The sequence below is a fragment of the Dipodomys merriami genome, unplaced genomic scaffold (genome assembly GCF_024711535.1).
Source record: "Dipodomys merriami isolate MVZ:Mamm:240054 unplaced genomic scaffold, mDipMer1.0.p SCAF_19, whole genome shotgun sequence".
Lineage (NCBI taxonomy): Eukaryota > Metazoa > Chordata > Mammalia > Rodentia > Heteromyidae > Dipodomys > Dipodomys merriami.
In genome coordinates, this window is record NW_027203270.1 from 11,162,222 (window position 1) to 11,179,946 (window position 17,725).

The window sequence follows — 17,725 nt, forward strand, 5'->3', positions numbered from 1 at the left end:
CAGTCTGCAAAAACTTTTACTTAAAATGAGTCAGAAAGATTGGTTGAGACCAGAGCTGGATTGCAACTTATACAAAAGATTAAGACCTTGTCAAAAACAAAAGGCTGAGCAACTGCTCCAAGCTGAAGAAGACAGAAAAATGACAACTAGCTACAGAATGGATTGGAGAAAAACAAACTCTACAGGACATTATTGATAAAAGCTCAGTGGTAGACTGCTTGCCTAACATGTGCAAGGCCACGGGATTAATATCTAGCAGTATAAAAAAAATTACTGTGATCTTTGTTGGAGATAATATATTTGTTGTATGTTAATTGATTTAAATGTGATTGGGAAGAAAAATATTCATTGGACATACATACTGAAATGTAAGTAATGAGGAATAAAACAAACTTCATATAGTTCAGCACAAAAAACAAGATAAAATTTGAACACATGAAATCTAGATGAGTGGTATGTCAGTGTTTAACAAATATACTATTTTTTTTTTTTTTGGTTGGTCATGGGGCCTGAACTCTGGGCCTGAGTGTTGTCCCTTAGCTCTTCAGCTCAAAGCTAGCACTCTACAACTTGAGCCACAGCACCACTTCTGGCTTTTTCTGCTTATGTGGTGCTGAGGAATCAAACCCAAGGCCTCATGAATGAAAGGCAAGCACTCTACCACTGAGCTACCTTCCTATCCCCTCTATTCTTTTTATACTTCTGGAATTTTTTTTTTTTTTTTTTTGGTCAGTCGTAGGGCCTGAACTCTGGGCCTGGGCACTGTCCCTCAACTCTTCAGTTCAAGGCTAGTGCTCTACCACTTGAGTCACAGCACCACTTCCAGATTTTTCTGCTTATGCGGTGCTGAGGAATCGAATCCAGGGCCTCCTGCATGCAAGGCAAGCACTCTACCACTAAGCCACCTTCCAAGCACTGGAATTTCATAACATTTAAAAAATGAAACATAAGCCAGGCTCTGGGGGCTCATGCCTGTAATCCTAGCTACTCAGGAGGCTGAGATTTGAGGATCATGGTTCAAAGCCAGCCTGTGTAGGAAAGACCATGAATTCTTCAATTAACAACCAAGAAAACCAAAAGTGGCACTGTGGTTAAAAGTAGTATAACACTACCTTTGAGCGAAAAAGCTCAGGGACAGTGCCCACTCAGGACCTGAGCTCAAGAACCCCCCAAAGGGCTGGGAAGATGGCTCAGTGGTAGAGTGCTTGCCTTGCATGAATGAGGCCCTGGGTTCGATTCCTCAGCACCACATAAGCAAAAAGAAAAAAGCTGGAAGTGGTGCTGTGGCTCAAGTGGTAGAGCGCTAGCCTTGAGCTGAAGAGCTGAGGGACGGAGCCCAGGCCCAGAGTTCAGGCCCCACGACCGGACCCAAAAAAAAAAAAAAAAAAGAACCCCCCAAAAAATTACAAACTTTTTGGCATTTTCTTTTTCATTTAAATAAAAACAGCCATTATCTCCTACATGGAACATTTACATACACACATACATATACTATCATAGGCAGCAATATGGTATACTATTTGCTTTCACATACATACATATATATATAATTTTGGGGGACTGGGAATGTGGCTTGGTAGAGTACTTGCCTAGCATGTATGAAGCCCTGGGTTCAATTCCTTAGTACCACATAACACTGAAAAGGCTGGAAGTGGCGCTGTGGCTCAAGTGGTAGAGTGCTAGCCTTGAGCACAGAGAAGCTCAAGGACAGTGCCCAGGCCCGAGTTCAAGCTCCAGGACAAACAAAAATAAAATAATAAAAATAAAATAACTCTGTGGGGGCTAGTCCAGGGGCTTGAACTCAGGTCCTGGGCTGTCTCTAAGCATCTCTGTGCTTATGGCTAGTACATTACCACTTGAGCCACAGCACCACTTTCAGCTTTTCCTAAGTAGTTTATTGTAGATAAGAGTCTCATGAACTTTCCTGCCTGGGCTGGCTTTGAACCATGATCCTCTGATCTGAGCATCCTGAGTAGCTAGGATTGCAGGAGTAAGCCACCCGCACTAGGCAGAGTATTTAACAGTGCCAGTGAAGCTCAATATATCTCTATATTTTTCCTTATACATATGACCACTGTTTTCTAGTAATTTATGTTCCTATTGTTTTCTACCTAATGCTTTGATGTACATTGTTTTTTTACATTAAAAGCATACTACGGCCGGGCGCTGGTGGCTCACGCCTGTAATCCTAGCTACTCAGGAGGCTGAGATCTGAGGATCGCGGTTCAAAGCCAGCCCGGGCAGGAGAGACTGTGAGACTCCTATCTCCAATAAACCACAAGAAAACCGGAAGTGGCGCTGTAGCTCAAGTGGTAGAGCGCTCGCCTTGAGCTGAAGAGCTGAGGGACAGCGCCCAGGCCCAGAGTTCAAGTCCCACTACCGACCAAAAAAAAAAAAAAAAGCATACTACGTTGGTTCCTATTATTACTAACATCAAGTGACAGTACATGGTATATTCTAAGAAAATATGAGCAATGGAATACATGTTATTACTCTCATCATCTCTGCTTTTTTATGAGTATACTTTTCTTTGCCATACGGCTAACATGTGGTTACTATTTTTGATGTGTGGTCCTGAACTTGCCTCGCACTTGCTAGGCAGGCGTTCTACCACTGAGCAATAACCCTCAGCCCTTGAAAACTACATTTCTAAAATGGAACAAACACCCCAGTTATTCTTCTTCACTCTTTCTTGCATGTGCTTGACTGACACTGAACTGTGTTAACTACCAGCAATCTTAACAATGTAAGAAATCATGGCATGTTACAGGTTTCATTTTCAAACACTGTTTAAAAAAAAAAAAGAGAATGCTTTACTTGTTGCCTAGATTTTCCTTTACTAGGGGCAAGGTGTGTCATTCTAAAACAGGTACTATGCAGATGACGGACGGCCCTGTTATTCCCTGACACTCCATGCCAAAAGCACGTACAATGTTCTCCCTTAACTTTAGTAAATACATGTCTCTATGCCAGGCACTGGTGGCTCATGCCTGTAATCCTAGCTACTCAGGAGGCTGAGATCTGAGGATCATGGTTCAAAGCCAGCCCAGACAGTAAAGTCCATGAAACTCCTATCTCCAATAAACCACCAGAAAACCAGCATTGGCGTTGTGGATCAGGTGGTAGAGCGCTCACCTTGAGCTGAAGAGCTAAGGGACAACACCCAGAGTTCAAGACCCATGACCGACAAAAAAAAAAAAGTCGGGCTGGGAAGGTGGCTCAGTGGTAGAGCGTTTGCCTTGCATTCATGAGGCCCTGGGTTCGATTTCTCAGCACCACATAAGCAAAAAGAAAAAAAGCCGAAAGTGGCGCTGTGGCTCCAGTGGTAGAGCGCTCTAGCCTTGAGCTGAAGAGCTGAGGGACAGCGCCCAGGCCCAGAGTTCAGGCCCCACGACCGGACCCCAAAAAAAAAAAAAAAAAAAAGTCTCTAACATTTACCTATGACCTATTTAATATGCAAATATTAGCCCCTCCAAATGGTTTTCCAAAAACACTGTACATTCCCTGTATTACTTTACAGCAAGAACCATTCACTGTTAAGTATGTTTCTATAGAGGAGTTAGTATTGATAAAGTGTTAAGTTGCAACAAGACAGGGACTTTTTGTTTTCTCACTATCTACTCCAGTGAATGGCAGAGAGCAGCAGAAAATATCTACCAAGTAGTTTTATTTTTGGTTTTGGGGTGTTTTTTTTGGTCGGTTATGGGGCTTGAACTCTGGGCCTGTGTGCTGTCCTTTAGCTCTTTAGCTCAAAGAGAGTGCTCTACCACTTTGAGCCACAGTGTCACTTCCAGTTTCAGGTGGTTAACTGGAGATAAGAGTCTCAGGGATTTTCCTGCCAGGGCTGGCTTTGAACTACAATCCTCAGATCTCAGCCTCCTCAGTAACTAGGGTTACAGGTGTGAGCCACCAACACCCTGCTCTACCAAATAATTTTAACTCAGTCATTCCAAGTCTTGTCTGTGCTTATTATTCTGTATGTTAAAAATTCATCATAAGCAAACTTGTTTTCTATTCCTAAGAATGAAGAGAAGCAAGGGAACGAAACAGTATCAACATTATACTGTGTTTGAAAACTAACATTTCTAAAACATTATAGAACCCTTACTAGCCCATTATTACCTGTTTTTATCAAATACTGTCATTTGTGCAACAAATGTCTTTTCCCCATCTTCACGATTTCGTTTTCTTCTGGCTGGAAGTTCTTCACTGACATCTGAATTCAATGAACAGAGTTCTCATAAATCAAGTATTGAAATAAAAAATTGTCTTTATAATACATGTCTTAACATTTTGTATGCTACCTTAAACAAAATCAAAATTACAATAAAGCTGCAATATAATATTCAGACCACATGTAGTCCAATTTTGCATTAAAAAAAGTTTCTATTCAAATTTTGTGCTAGTATTAAGGCTTAAACTCAGGGCCTGGTTGCTGTCTTTGAGCTTTGTTGCTCAAGTCTAGCATTCTACTTAAGCCACAGCTCTACTTCCAACATTCTGGTGTTTTATTGGGGATAAGAATCTTAGATATTCCTTCTACCATCTGGATGAACACCAAGATCCTCAGATCTCACTCAGCCTCCTGAGTGGCTAGCCTTACAGGTATAAGCCACAAATGCCAGGCTAATTTTATCACATATGCATATCTTTTATTTTTCTTTATTGTGAAAATACCGTACAGAGGGGTTACAATTACATGGACAAAGTAATAAGTATATTTGTTATCAAGCATTGTAGCCTCCTCCTTTGTTTCCCCTTCTCATCCCTTTCTATCTCCCTGGCTTCCCCCTCCCCCTGCCTTTATCCCCCCGCTTCATGTATATCTTTTATATGTGTATCTTTTACCCTATGTTTATGTTAACATGCAGGTTACACTTAAATTCAAATCTTGCTTTAACTCTGGGTACTTGATTACAGGAATATACCAACAAACAAGGTCTTACTTTTTGACATTCACAGATACTAACTCCATACCTTTGCAAATTCTAATCTGTTTGGAATGACCTTTGTTAAATTCCTGAATCACTCAAGATGTCTTTTCAAGAACTTTCAAAAGACACTTCAAGACTCAAATATAATTTCTTCATAGGTGTTTCTCTAGTGAACTTCCCATACTCGTCATTCTCCCTCCTCTGGTTTTGTTTTGTGCTTGCCAAGGAAGTACTCTTCCACTGAGCTAAAACCCAAGCTCCTCCTGCCCCGCCTCCCTTCTAGTTTGAGAGCATTTAGAAAATGGTACAGGCTGTTTCCATCATCTTTATATTCCCAGCAATTGTTAGCTAAATGATTATCTTAAGATGAATTCAAAATTTTTGGAAGAAAAACAAGATACAAGTATCAAGATATGAGTAACCGTAATAAATTATTCACGGTCAAGCTGGGTATGGTGGTATACCTATCAGCCCCAGCAGTGGAGATGCTGTGACAAGAGGATTAGTTGAGGCCAGAAGATTGAGACCAGCCTGGACACCTCAAAACATAAACAAAAACAAAAATCTCTGATCTAAGAGGTGAGTGTGCAAGTGTTTATCAAACAATTCTTGAGATTGGAAATTTCTCATGACAAAATGTTGGAAACTGTATTCCCAGCACTCAGGCGATTAAGGCAAGAAGATCACTTGAGGACAGAATTCAAAGCTAGTCCAAGTAACATAATGATATTCCATCTATTCTTTTTTTTTTTGGCCAGTCATGGTGCCTGAACTCTGGGCCTGAGCAATGTCCCTCAGCTCTTCAGCTCAAGGCTGGTGCTCTACTGCTTGAGCCACAGCACCTCTTCCAGCTTTTTCTGCTTATGTGGTGCTGAGGAATCGAACCCAGGGCCTCATGCATGCAAGGCAAGAGCTCTACCACTGAGCCACCTTCCCAGCCCCCTCCATCTATTCTTTAAAACAGAAATTGGCACCAGTGGCTTACGCTGTTATCCAGATACTAAGAAGGCTGTGATCTGAGTGAGGATGGAGATTAAAAGCCAGTCTGGGCAATGAAATCTGAAAGACTCTTATCTCCAATTAACCAACAAAAAGCTGGAAGTGATATAGCTTAAGTGGTAGAGCACCAGCCTTGAGCAAAAAAGCAAAGAAGGAATATGTGGCTGAGTGTCACAAAAGGGAAAATATGAATGCGTTTTTATACAGAAATTCTTTTTATTTTTAATGAGGGTTGACATGAAACTAGGTTTGAACACAGGGCATCATACCTATGTGGTGCTCTATCACTTAAGCCATACCTTCAAGTCCTCCAAAATTAAAATACCAGTCAGTACTAGCATTTATCTAGAATAACTGGAAGATTAAAATCCCAAAAGTAATAAAATACATTTATTTAACTTTGGAGAAGATATAACGAATGTCAAAATAACTCAAAAATAAATGTTTTTCAATCATTTTCATTGACCACTTTAATCTCAAATGATAAAATCTATTAAATTAGTGAAATAAAAATTACCAATATTCTCATTGGTTTCTCCATTAATCATTCCATTAAATTCTCTTCTTCCTGGACGAGTCACTCTAAATAGTAATGAGTAAGACTTCACCATATGGCTGTTACTAGGTTCAAATTCATTACTGGAAACTGCAAGGGACGGAAAATTTCCAGGTTTTGTTTGATTGAGGTCGGGATTCAAAGGCACCTGCTTTTTACCTGTGGGAACTTGCCTTATTGGACAACTTACATCCTGCAAAGGTAAAGATTTTTAAATTACATTTATACATAAACAATGGTTAAGAGCTGCAATAAAACTTCTCATCACAACTATAAGAAACATGGTGCCCAATGGTAGGTAAAAATAGTAATTTTGAAAGCTTGAAGTAAAAATGAAAATGGAACCACACACGAAATATTAACGCAATTGAAGATTTCTACAATATAAGGAAAATGATGAAATCCAAAATTTAGCTGATAATCATCTGGATGTTTTGAATTAGAAACAAAGAATAGGGGTTGGTGACAGAGATCACTGGTAGAGCACCAGCATAGCCTACAGGAGGCCCTGGGTTCATTATCTAGAATACCCAATTAAAAAAAAACAAACATGGATTCAGAAATCCATGCTTAAAAATTTAAAACTCTGATAACATGAACATTTTTCTCAATGTTCTATTTTAACCTAATAAATAAGACAGTTAGAAATAGTAAAAACAGTTGGATATCATAAGCTCCAGGTAATACTAATAGTAAATTCATGTATTTAGTTGTTTGTTTAGCCAGTCCTGGTTTGAACTCAAGGCCTAGGCACTGTACTTGTACTTGAACTTTTTTTTTTTTTTTTTTGGGGGGGGGGGGGGGGTCCGGTCATGGGGCCTGAACTCTGGGCTTGGACGCTGTCCCTCAGCTCTTCAGTTCAAGGCTAGCACTCTACCACTTGAGCCACAGCACCACTTCCGGCCTTTTTTTCCTGCTTATGTGGTGCTGAGGAATCGAACCCAGAGCCTCAAGCATGCAAGGCAAGCGCTCTACCACTGAGCCACCTTCCCAGCCCAGGAACTTTTTTTTCCTTAAAGCTAGCAATCTACCAGCTAAACCAAGCTCCATTTCCAACCAGTTTGTGTGTATGTGTTTGTGTGTGTGGTGTTGGTTATCAGGCTCAAACTCATGGCCTGGGTGCTATCCCTGAGATTTTCTGCTCAAGTCTACCACTTTACCACTCTACCACTTTGTTTTATTATTATTTTGTCAGTTATAGGGCCTGAACTCTGAGCCTGGGCACTGTCCCTGAGCTCTTCAGCTCAAGGCAAGTGCTCTACCACCTTCGGGGCCACCACTTCTAGTTTTTTGGGCTTTTTTTTTTTTAATTGGTCATAGGGCTTGAACTCTGGGACTGGGTGATGTCCCTCAGCTCTTCAGCTCAAGGCCAAACTCTACTACTTGAGCCACAGCACCACTTATGGTTTTCTGTTGGTTAATTGGAAATAAGAGTCTCAGACTTTCCTGCCCGGGCTGGCTTTAAACCATGAGCCTCAGATCTCAGCCTCCTGAGTAGCTAGGATTACAGGCGTGAGCCACTGGCGCCCGACTTCCCACTTCTAGTTTTTAGATGGTTAATTGGAGTTAAGTCTCTTCCTGCCTGGGCTAGCTTTGAACCCTGATGCTCAGTTATCATCTTCCTGAGCAGCTAGGATTACAGGTGTGAGCCACTGTTGACCAGCAAATATATATATATATATATATATTATTTTTTTTAAATCAGTCAGGGGTCTTGAACTCTGGGCTTGGGTGCTGTCCCTGCGCTCTTCAGCTCAAGGCGAGTGCTCTACCACTTGAGCCACAGTGCCACTTCCAGTTTTCGAGTAGTTTATTGAAGATAAAAGAGTCTCACCAACTTTCCTGCCTGAGCTGGCTTTGAACTGTGATCCTCAGATCTCAGCCTCCTGAATATCTAGGATTACAGGCATGGGCCACCAGTGTCCAGCACAAATATATTCTTTAAGAGAAATGATACTCTAACCATTTGGTAAATCACCTTTATAATAATAAAAAATGTAAAAAAAAAATTTAAATAATACTGATCAACTTGAGGAATTTTTTGTGTGCCTGTCCTGGGTCTTGAACTCTCTGGGCCCGGGCACTGTCCCCAAGCTCCATTTGCTCAAAGCTAGCACTCTACCACTTGAGCCACACCCACCACTTCCAGCTTTTTCTATGATTACCTCGATTTAAGACTCTGGAGGCCCTGGGCTGGTGGCTCAAGCCTGTAATCCTAGCTACTCAGGAAGATGAGATCTGAGAATCAAGGTTCAAAGCCAGACTGGGCTTTGAAGTCCGAGAGACTCTCATCTCCAATAAACCACCAGAAAACTAGAAGTGGTGCTGCGGCTCAAGTGGTAGAGTGCTAGCCTTGAGCTGAAGAGCTCAGGGACAGAGCCCAGGCCAGAGTTCAAGACCCACAACTGGGGGAAGAAAAAAAAAAGGGAGGGGAGGGTAGTGGGGGAGGGGAGAGCTCAGAGCAGCTAAGAATGTAACTTAGTGGCAGAGTGCTTGCTTCCAAACAGGTATGAGGCCCTGGGTTCAATTCCTCAGTACCATATTAAAAAAATTTTCATTTAAAAAGTAAAAATAAATGAAACATTATTTCTGTTTTTTGCCAGTCCTGGAGCTTGAACTTAGAGCCTGGGCACTGTCCCTGACCTTCTTTTGCTAAAGGCTAGCACTCTATAACCTGAGCCACAGTGCCACTTCTGGATTTTTCTGGTTATGTGGCACTGAGGAATCAAACCCAGGGCTTCATGCATGCTAGGCAAGCACTCTACCACTAAGCCACATTCCCAGTCTCACAAAACATTTTATATGGTTGCTTCTTTAAATTTTTCCAGTTAAGAAAACGTTTCACTAGTAAAAGAGCCCAAGAACCTACCCTGAACTCACAATTCTCCTGCCTCTACCTCCTCAGTGTAATCAGGAACCACTTCACCTAGCTTTTGCAATCTTTTTTTTTTTTTTTGGGGGGGGGGGCAGTCGTGGGGCCTAACTCTGGGCCTGGACGCTGTCCCTCAGCTCTTCAGCTCAAGTCTAGTGCTCTACCACTTGAGCCACAATGTCACTTCCGGCTTTTTTTTTTTGTTTATGTGGTGCTAAGGAATCGAACCCAGGGCCTCATGCATGCAAGGCAAGCGCTCTACCACTGAGCCACCTTCCCAGCCCCTGCAATTTATTTTTTGTTGGTCGTAGGGCTTGAACTCAGGGCCTGGGCACTGTCCCTGAGCTCTTCAGCTCAAGGCTAGCTCTCTACCACTTTGAGCCACAGCTTCACTTCCGGTTTTCTTCTGGTTAACTGGAAATGAGTCTCATTGACTTTTCTGCTCAAGCTGGCTTGAACTACAATCCTCAGATCTCAACCTCATGAGCAGCTAAGATTACAGGCTGGCAATTGATTTTTTAAAAGTAAAAAAACAGCCAGGCGAGTGCCAGTGGCTCATACCTGTAATCCTAGCTACTCAAGAGGCTGAGATCTGAGGATCTCAGATCAAAGCCAGCCAGCCAGCCAGGGCAAGAAAGACCATGAGACTCTGATCTCCAATAAACCACTCAGAAAACCAGAAGTGGCGATGTGGCTCAAGTGGTACAGCACTCCCCTTGAGCTGAAGAGCCGAGGGACAGCACCCAGGCCCCACAACTGACTAAAACCTAAAACTAAAATCCTACACTCCACAAAGACTATTACTGTTAGGCATATACATTTTCTCAAAAACTTTTGTTATTTTGTCTTTGAAACACACAAAAAGAATACTTTACCTATATGCATTTTTTTCTAAATAACATATCTGGAAGAATTTTCACTTCAATACTTGTCGCAAACTATATGGGAATAGATACAAGTAGTAAGAAGTATGCTCTAACTTTTTTTTGGTCAGTCATGGGGTTTCAACTCAGGGTCTGGGCACTGTCTCTGAGATTCTTTGTGTTTAAGGCTTGAGCCCACAGCCCCATTTCCAGCTTTTTCAGGGTAGTTTTTTTTTTCCTTTGGGGGGGGCTAGTTGGGGTGCTTGAACTCTGGGCCTGAGCACTGTCCCTCAGCTCTTCAGCTCAAGGCTAGCGCTGTACCACCACCACTTGAGCCACAGCGCTACTTCCGATTTTCTAGTAGTTTATTGGAGAGAAGACTCTCGACTCTCAGGTGCTTCCTGCCTGGGCTGGCTTTGAACTGCAATCCCCAGATCTTAGTCTCCTGAGTAGCTAGGATTACAGGTGTGAGCCACCAGGGCCTGGCCCTGTTCTAACTTTTAAATATACAGTCACATAACTCCCTCCAATAGCCTTAATTTTTTGTTTTGTTTTGGTTTTTGTTTAGCCTTAGTTTAGTTACATGGACTCTGGCAGTTTTCATTCCCTTTAGGATCTTTTTTTTTTTTTTCAAGTCAGTTATGGGTCTTGAACTCTGGGCTTGGGCACTATCCCTGATCTCTTTAGCTCAAGGCAAGCGCTCTACCACTTGAGCAACAGCACCACTTCCGATTTTCTAGTGGTTAGTTGGAGATAAGAGTCTCACAGACTTTTCTGCCCGGGCTGGCTTTGAACCATGATCCTCAGATCTCAGCCTCCTCAGTAGCTAAGATTATAGGCATGAGCCACCAGCGCCAGGCATCCTTTAGGATCTTAATGTGATCTAGGAAGCAGAGCAGCAACAATAACCTTTCCAAGTCCGTTACCTAGTCTTCTTACAAGACAGAGGACTTGAGGCTACTACACATACAAGTTGAATTTCGTAGGTTTCCTAAGAAACATGAACATTGCAATACTTGTTTCTCTGGTGAAATGATTTCTTCTTCTAAAATACAAGCAAACTAAAGCAATGTGTTAAAAAAAAAAACTATCTCTTTAAGAATAGAATTATAAGATACAATCCTCTTGGAAAAACTCTTTTCTTAAGTCTTCATTTAAAATTTCAATGGGTGGCTAATATTTGGATACATTAGTGAATCCATCTAATTTATGACATAATGCCCAGGTTTATTCCTTTGACCCCAACTGGACAAAGTAAAAGCACATGGAATATTGATAAAAGAAGTTAAAAGATGACAGTTCAGCCATCAATATATTTCTTCCCTTTTTAAAGTTTCAAAACTGGCCTTAAGGGCTGAGAATGTGGCTTACCTGTAGAGTGCTTGCCTTGCATCCATGTAGTCCTGGGTTTGAGTCCTCAGTACCACATAAACAGAAAAAGCCAGAAGTAGCACTGTGGCTCAGGTGGTACAGTGCTAGCTTGAGCAAAAAGAACAGTGCCCAGGCCCACAGCTTAAGCCTCAGGACTGGCAATAAATAAAAAATAAAACCTGATTTTAAGCTGGCTCATACCTATAACACTAGATACTCAGGAGGCTGAGATCTAGAGTTGAGATCTGAGTTCTGCCCAAGCAGTAAAGTCTTAAGATTCTATCTCCAAAATAACTATAAACGGAGAGTTAGAAATATGGCTTAATTGGTAGAGCACCAGAGAAACAAACAAGCACCCAGTTCAAATGCAGCTAACTAATAAGGAAAAAAGGACTTAAAATACAATACACAGGCTAAGCACTAAACCAGTGGCTCACATCTGTAACCCTAGCTACCTTGGAGGCTGAGATTTGAGGATTATAATTCAAAGGCAGCCCATTCAGGAAATTCTTTGAGACTCTGATCACCAAACCAAGCAGCAAAATAGCTGGAAGTAGAGCTGTAACTTAAGTGGTAGAAGGCTATCCTTGAGCAAAATAGTTCAAGGACAATAACCAGGCACTGAGTCCAAGCCCCAAGTTAAAAAATACAATATAAGCATGAAGTGTGTTCAATGTTAAAAAATCATTCTACTTATAGTACCACCTCCCTGACAGCCAGCCCTGGAGGCTAAGATAAGATCACTAGTTCTAGCCAGACCTTGGATACATGGAGAGACCCTATCTAAACACACACACACACCAGTCCACTTATAAAAAAGTATCATTGTATACATTACCTTTCTTTTTTTGTGGCAAACTTTCACAAGCAGGACTTCTAGGGTAACAGAATTTTGTTCATTTTCTGAGTTTTGTGATGGCTTATCTAAATAGAAATTCAAGACTTTAAGATCTAGTTTAAAAGGTACACCTGTGATATTAAAATGAGCAGTAAAAAACGTACTGCCATACAGATTTTGTTTTCTCAGGGTAAGGGCCCATTTTGTTTTCTGATATCTGCTCTTAAACAGATGTAAGGTAATAGTCCAGACCAGTCCTGGGCAAAGTCAAAGGAGGAGAGCAAAAGAGGCTAAGGACAGGAGGGGCCTACAAAAATAAAAATGCCTGGCCCAAGGAATGCTCCAACTTAAAAAAAAAAAAATATCGAGTTAAAAAAAAAATATCTTTTTGGGCTGGAAAGGTGGCTCAGTGGTAGAGAGCTTGCCTTGCATGCCTGAGGCCCTGGGTTCGATTCCTCAGCACCACATAAACAAAAAGAAAAAACCGAAAGTGGCACCGTGGCTCAAGTGGTAGAGCGCTAGCCTTGAGCTGAAGACCTGAGGGACAGTGCCCAGGTCCAGAGTTCAGGCCCCACAACCGGACCAAAAAACAAACAAACAAACAAAACAAAACAAAAATCTCTTTTAAAAAGCTGATTTTAAAGCTGGGCACTGCTGGCTCACCCCTGTAATCCCTACTAAGGAGGCTGAGATCTGAGGATCACGGTTCAAAGCCAGCCCAGGCAGGAATGTCCCTGAGACTCTTATCTCTAATAAACTGCCAGAAAACTGGAAGTGGTGCTGTGGCTCAAGTGGTAGAGCGCTGGCTTTGAGCTGAAGAGCTGAGGGACAGCGCCCAGGCCCCGAGTTCAAGCCCCACAACAGACCAAAATCAAACAAACAAAAAACTTGATTTTAAAAGCAAGAAGAAAGCCACACACAATAGGGAGATAATGAGTATATACTTTAAAGGTAGTTTTGGGAAGGCTTAGGGGAATGTTTCCTATGTATACATAATTTTATAGATTTTGTTGTGCTGAGTTTTTTTGTTTGTTTGTTTGGTTTTGTTTTTTGGTCCGGTCCTGGGGCCTAAACTCTGGGCCTGGGCGCTGTCCCTCAGCTCTTCAGCTCAAGGATAACGCTCTACCACTTGAGTTACAGCACCACTCCCAGATTTTTTCTTTTTGCTCATGGGGTGCTGAGGAATCAAACCCAGGGTCTCAGGCATGCAAGGCAAGTGCTCTACCTCTGAGCCACCTTCCCAGCCCCGGAGTTTTTAATTTAAAAAATTTTTCAGCTTTTAAAAAGTTTTAATATAGTCCTTTTAATCTTTCGCAAGAAAAATATTGCTTATCTATATACTCTGAAATTCTTTTGACTGACTCAGCTGTTTTATACTCAAATATTTACTGTTTCTGAGTTGAAGATAAAACATTTATAATAAAGGAACATATTAAACTATTTGTAACTTTGGCAAATACAATTAAAATTCCTTGACAGAATGAGTGAAATAGTTCTAGAGGAGCAATCACACTAAATTTTCTTCCCTTCTTTTGAAATCCACTAGAAAATTTCAATATAAGCCTATATTTGCTATATTATTTTCATAAAGTATTATAATTTATCTTTAAAGTCCCAGAGGTATTTATTAAAAGCTCAAACCTACCAAATTATTTTATCAATATATACTGAAAAGTCATTTTGGTTTGAGATTTTAATAACTTTTTTTCTACTAAAAAATGATCATCAATCCAAGCTCCCAATGGCTCGTGCCTATAATCCTAGCTACTCAGGAAACTGAGATCTGAGGATTGCTGTTTAAAAAGCCAGCCCAGGCAGGAAGTCTGTGAGACTCTTTTCTCCAATATTCCAGAAAAAAATTTAGAAGTAGAGCTGTGGCTCAAGTAGAAGAGTGCCAGCCTTGAGCAAAAAAAGCTGAGGAATAGCACCCAGGCACTTAGTTCAAGCTATGGGACTAGCAAAAAAAAAAGTCCCTTTTGAAAAGAAAAACAAGGCTGGGAAGGTGGCTCAGTGGTAGAGTGCTTGCCTTGCATGCATGAGGCTCTGGGTTGATTCCTCAGCACCACATAAGCAGAAAAAGCCAGACATGGCACTGTGGCTCAAGTGGTAGAGTGCTAACCTTGACCTGAAGAGCTAAGGGACAGGGCCCGGGCCTAGAGTTCAGGCCCATGACGGACCAAAAAAAAAAAAAAATCAGATTTTAGAGATGTCGATATTAGTTTTCTGTACTGATTTCTTTTAAAACATTATTCCAGGAAAGGGTTGAAGACCTGAAAGTTATAATATGACTGAACAAGAAAGCTAATACATCTGCTTCTCCTTAATTCTTCTGAACTTCCACTAATTTCTTAACTTCTACTAACTGTAATAGTAAATCACTTTTAGGAAATAGAACTACTAACTGTATTTCCTCATTCATTTTAATAACATGAAGAAAATGGAAAAACTTTCCATATTTTGTCAGGTAGATAGGAAAAAAAAGACTTAAGACTTCCTCACAAAGATAAAATTTCAATGATAATTTAGTATGTCTTATAAGTTCCTGGAAACAAAGGGCTAGTGAAACGATAAAAGGCAAATTATAATCTATTATAGTGCCCATGTGCTTCAGAGGTATCAAAGAAAACCAAGTTCAGATGTTTAGAATAAGGATTCTATTACACAATTCTAAATAATTTAAAGGGAAAAAAAACAGTATGCTATTCAGGTTACTTCTGCACAAAAATAAAGCAAAGACGACCTTAACTGATAATAGACATGAACAAATGTCAAACATCTTAGATAAAAGGCATAGGAATGATCTATTCATGGGCTGGGAAGGTGGCTCAGTGATAGAGCGCTTGCCTTGCATGCATGAGGCCCTGGGTTTGATTCTTCAGCACCACCTAAGCAAAAAGAAAAAAGGCTAAAGTGGCACTATGGCTCGAGTGCTAGCCTTGAGCTGAAGAGCTGAGGGACAGTGCCCAGGCCCAGAGTTCAGGCCCAAGGACCAGACCCAAAAAAAAAAAAATTATGTATTCAGTTATGATTGCCCCCACTCTAAACTTTGTTTCTTCCCTGAATAATGGGAACAAACTTGGCATGTCACTAAGAAAAGTTTTAACTGTTCCCTGATAGGACATACACACAAATTTAAGATGGACACTGTTCCCTGATAGGACATACACACAAACTGAAGATGGATATTTTAACTACTCTGCAAACTGTAACTTCTCCAGCATTCATTGAGCTGTTAATAAAACTCCATGGCATGATACCTGACATACTGATAACATCACATTGATAATACTATTTCAGTTGTTTTGTTTGTTTTGTGTGCCAGTACTGGGGATTGAATTCAGGGCTTGGTGCTGTCCCTTAGCTTTTCCACTTGAAGTTGGTGCTCTACCACTTTGTACAACAAACTACTTTCAGCTTTCTTTTTGCCAGTTCTGGGGCTTGAACTCAGGGCCTGGGCACTGTCCTTGAGCTTTTTTTGCTCAAAGTTAGCACCCTACCACTTGAGCCACAGCACCACTTCTGACTTTTGTTTATGTGGTACTGAGGAATCCAACCCAAGCGTGGTAGGCAAGCAATCTACCACTACGCCACCTTCCCAGCCCCAGCTTTTTGTTGGTGGTGGCAGTGGTTTGGGGACTTAAACTCAGGGCCTGGGCACTGTCCCTGAGCTCTTTTGCTCAGGGCTAGCACTCTACCATTTTGAGCCAGTGGCATTTCAGGTTTTCTGGTGGTTAGTTGGAGGTAAGAGTCTCACAGACCTTCCTATCAGGGCTGGCTGTGAACCAAGAATCGAGGATTTCAGCCTCCTAAGTAGCTAGGATAAGATTCTAACAGACTTTCCTGCCTGGATTGGACAGATCTCAGCCTCTTGAGTAGCTAGTATCACAGGAATGAGTCATAGGCACTAGGCATGTTTGTTATTTTAAATAACATACAATTACATCAACTCAGAATATTTATGCAAGATAATCACATTGAGATTCTTCATATAGCCTAGTTGTAAGGCAATTCGTTAATTTTTTATTAACTTCTATAACTTAATGTTCAAAAGCATTATCAGAGAGCTAAGGACTATAGCTTAATGGCAAAGCAGGTGCATAGTTTGAGAGATGCCAAACGTTCCATCTACAGTAAAGCACATACATACATACATACATACATACATACACATACACACTTAATTAAAATAGCCAAATAAAAAAATTAACCAAATGAAATCAAAATCAGCATCGTTTTGTCCAAGTACATACCATTTTTGTGGAAGAAACCAGTAAATGTAAGCTGCAGATGAGCAGACAAGCTAAATGAAACAAAAGAGTTTATCATTTCATGCTCTATAATGCCCTAGACTTTAAAATATAACATTGAGTCAAAACTACTCCAGCTAATTTATAAAACATTTTATTTTCTCCTCGTTTTAAGAGGTCCAGGCTACCCTGGAATTTAAGATTCTTTTTTTTTTTCTCTTTTTTTGGGGTCCGTTCGTGGGGCCTGAACTCTGGGCTTGGGTGCTGTCCCTCAGCTCTTCAACTCAAGGCTAGCACTCTACCACTTAAGACACAACGCCACTTCCAGCTTTTTGCTTATGTGGTGCTGAGGAATCGAACCCAGGGCCTCAGGCATGCAAGGCAAGCGCTCTACCACTGAGCCACCTTCCCAGCCCTGGAATTTAAGATTCAAGAGCACAAATCCCAAATTTGATATTTCTTAGTGGATACATGCATGTGCACATAAGTGTGTGAGCCCTGGTCCTGGGGCTTGAACTAGGGACTAGGCATTGTCTTTCAACTTTTTTGTTTGTTCTTGAGCCACACCTGTACTTCCAGCTTTTTGGTGATTAATTTGAAATTAGTCTTGAACTTTCCTGCCCCAGCTGGCTATAGACGGCAATCCTAAGTAGCTAGGATTATAGGCATGAGCTGCCCAGCAATTTCTTTCATTCTCAACTGCTCCTATGGCCCATGGCTCAATGTGCTTTTCCTCTTACGTATAATATCCAAAGTATGTTGATATACATCAAAATAAATAGCTCTGGGACAGTGCCCAGAGTTCAAGCCCCACAAGCAACCAAAAACAAAACAAAACAAAAAAAATCTGCTATAATTTGTGCTTTATTTTCTAAATGCAATTTTTACTTTCAGCTTTAAAAGCCATAGATAAGGAAAAGAAATCAGAAGTCAAGAGGCTCACCACTGAAACCCTTAACTACACGCAGGAGACAGAAATTTAAAGGACAGAGTTTTGAGGCCGGCTCAGGCAAAAAAGGCTTTGAGACACCATCTCCCAATCTCC

The 17,725-nt window shown here is 41.1% G+C and overlaps 1 protein-coding gene across 1 annotated transcript in view; it reads right to left on the minus strand.

Annotated features, from left to right (window-relative positions):
- The window catches only part of Suz12 (SUZ12 polycomb repressive complex 2 subunit), a 52,959-nt gene that overhangs the window by 23,015 nt on the left and 12,219 nt on the right, over positions 1-17,725 (minus strand). The window contains exons 5-8 of the mRNA XM_070027251.1: positions 16,684-16,733; positions 12,434-12,519; positions 6,451-6,682; positions 4,123-4,216 (exon numbers count right to left, since the gene is read on the minus strand). Coding sequence (XP_069883352.1) covers positions 4,123-4,216; positions 6,451-6,682; positions 12,434-12,519; positions 16,684-16,733 — 462 coding nt within the window. The remainder of the gene's footprint in view (positions 1-4,122; positions 4,217-6,450; positions 6,683-12,433; positions 12,520-16,683; positions 16,734-17,725) is intronic.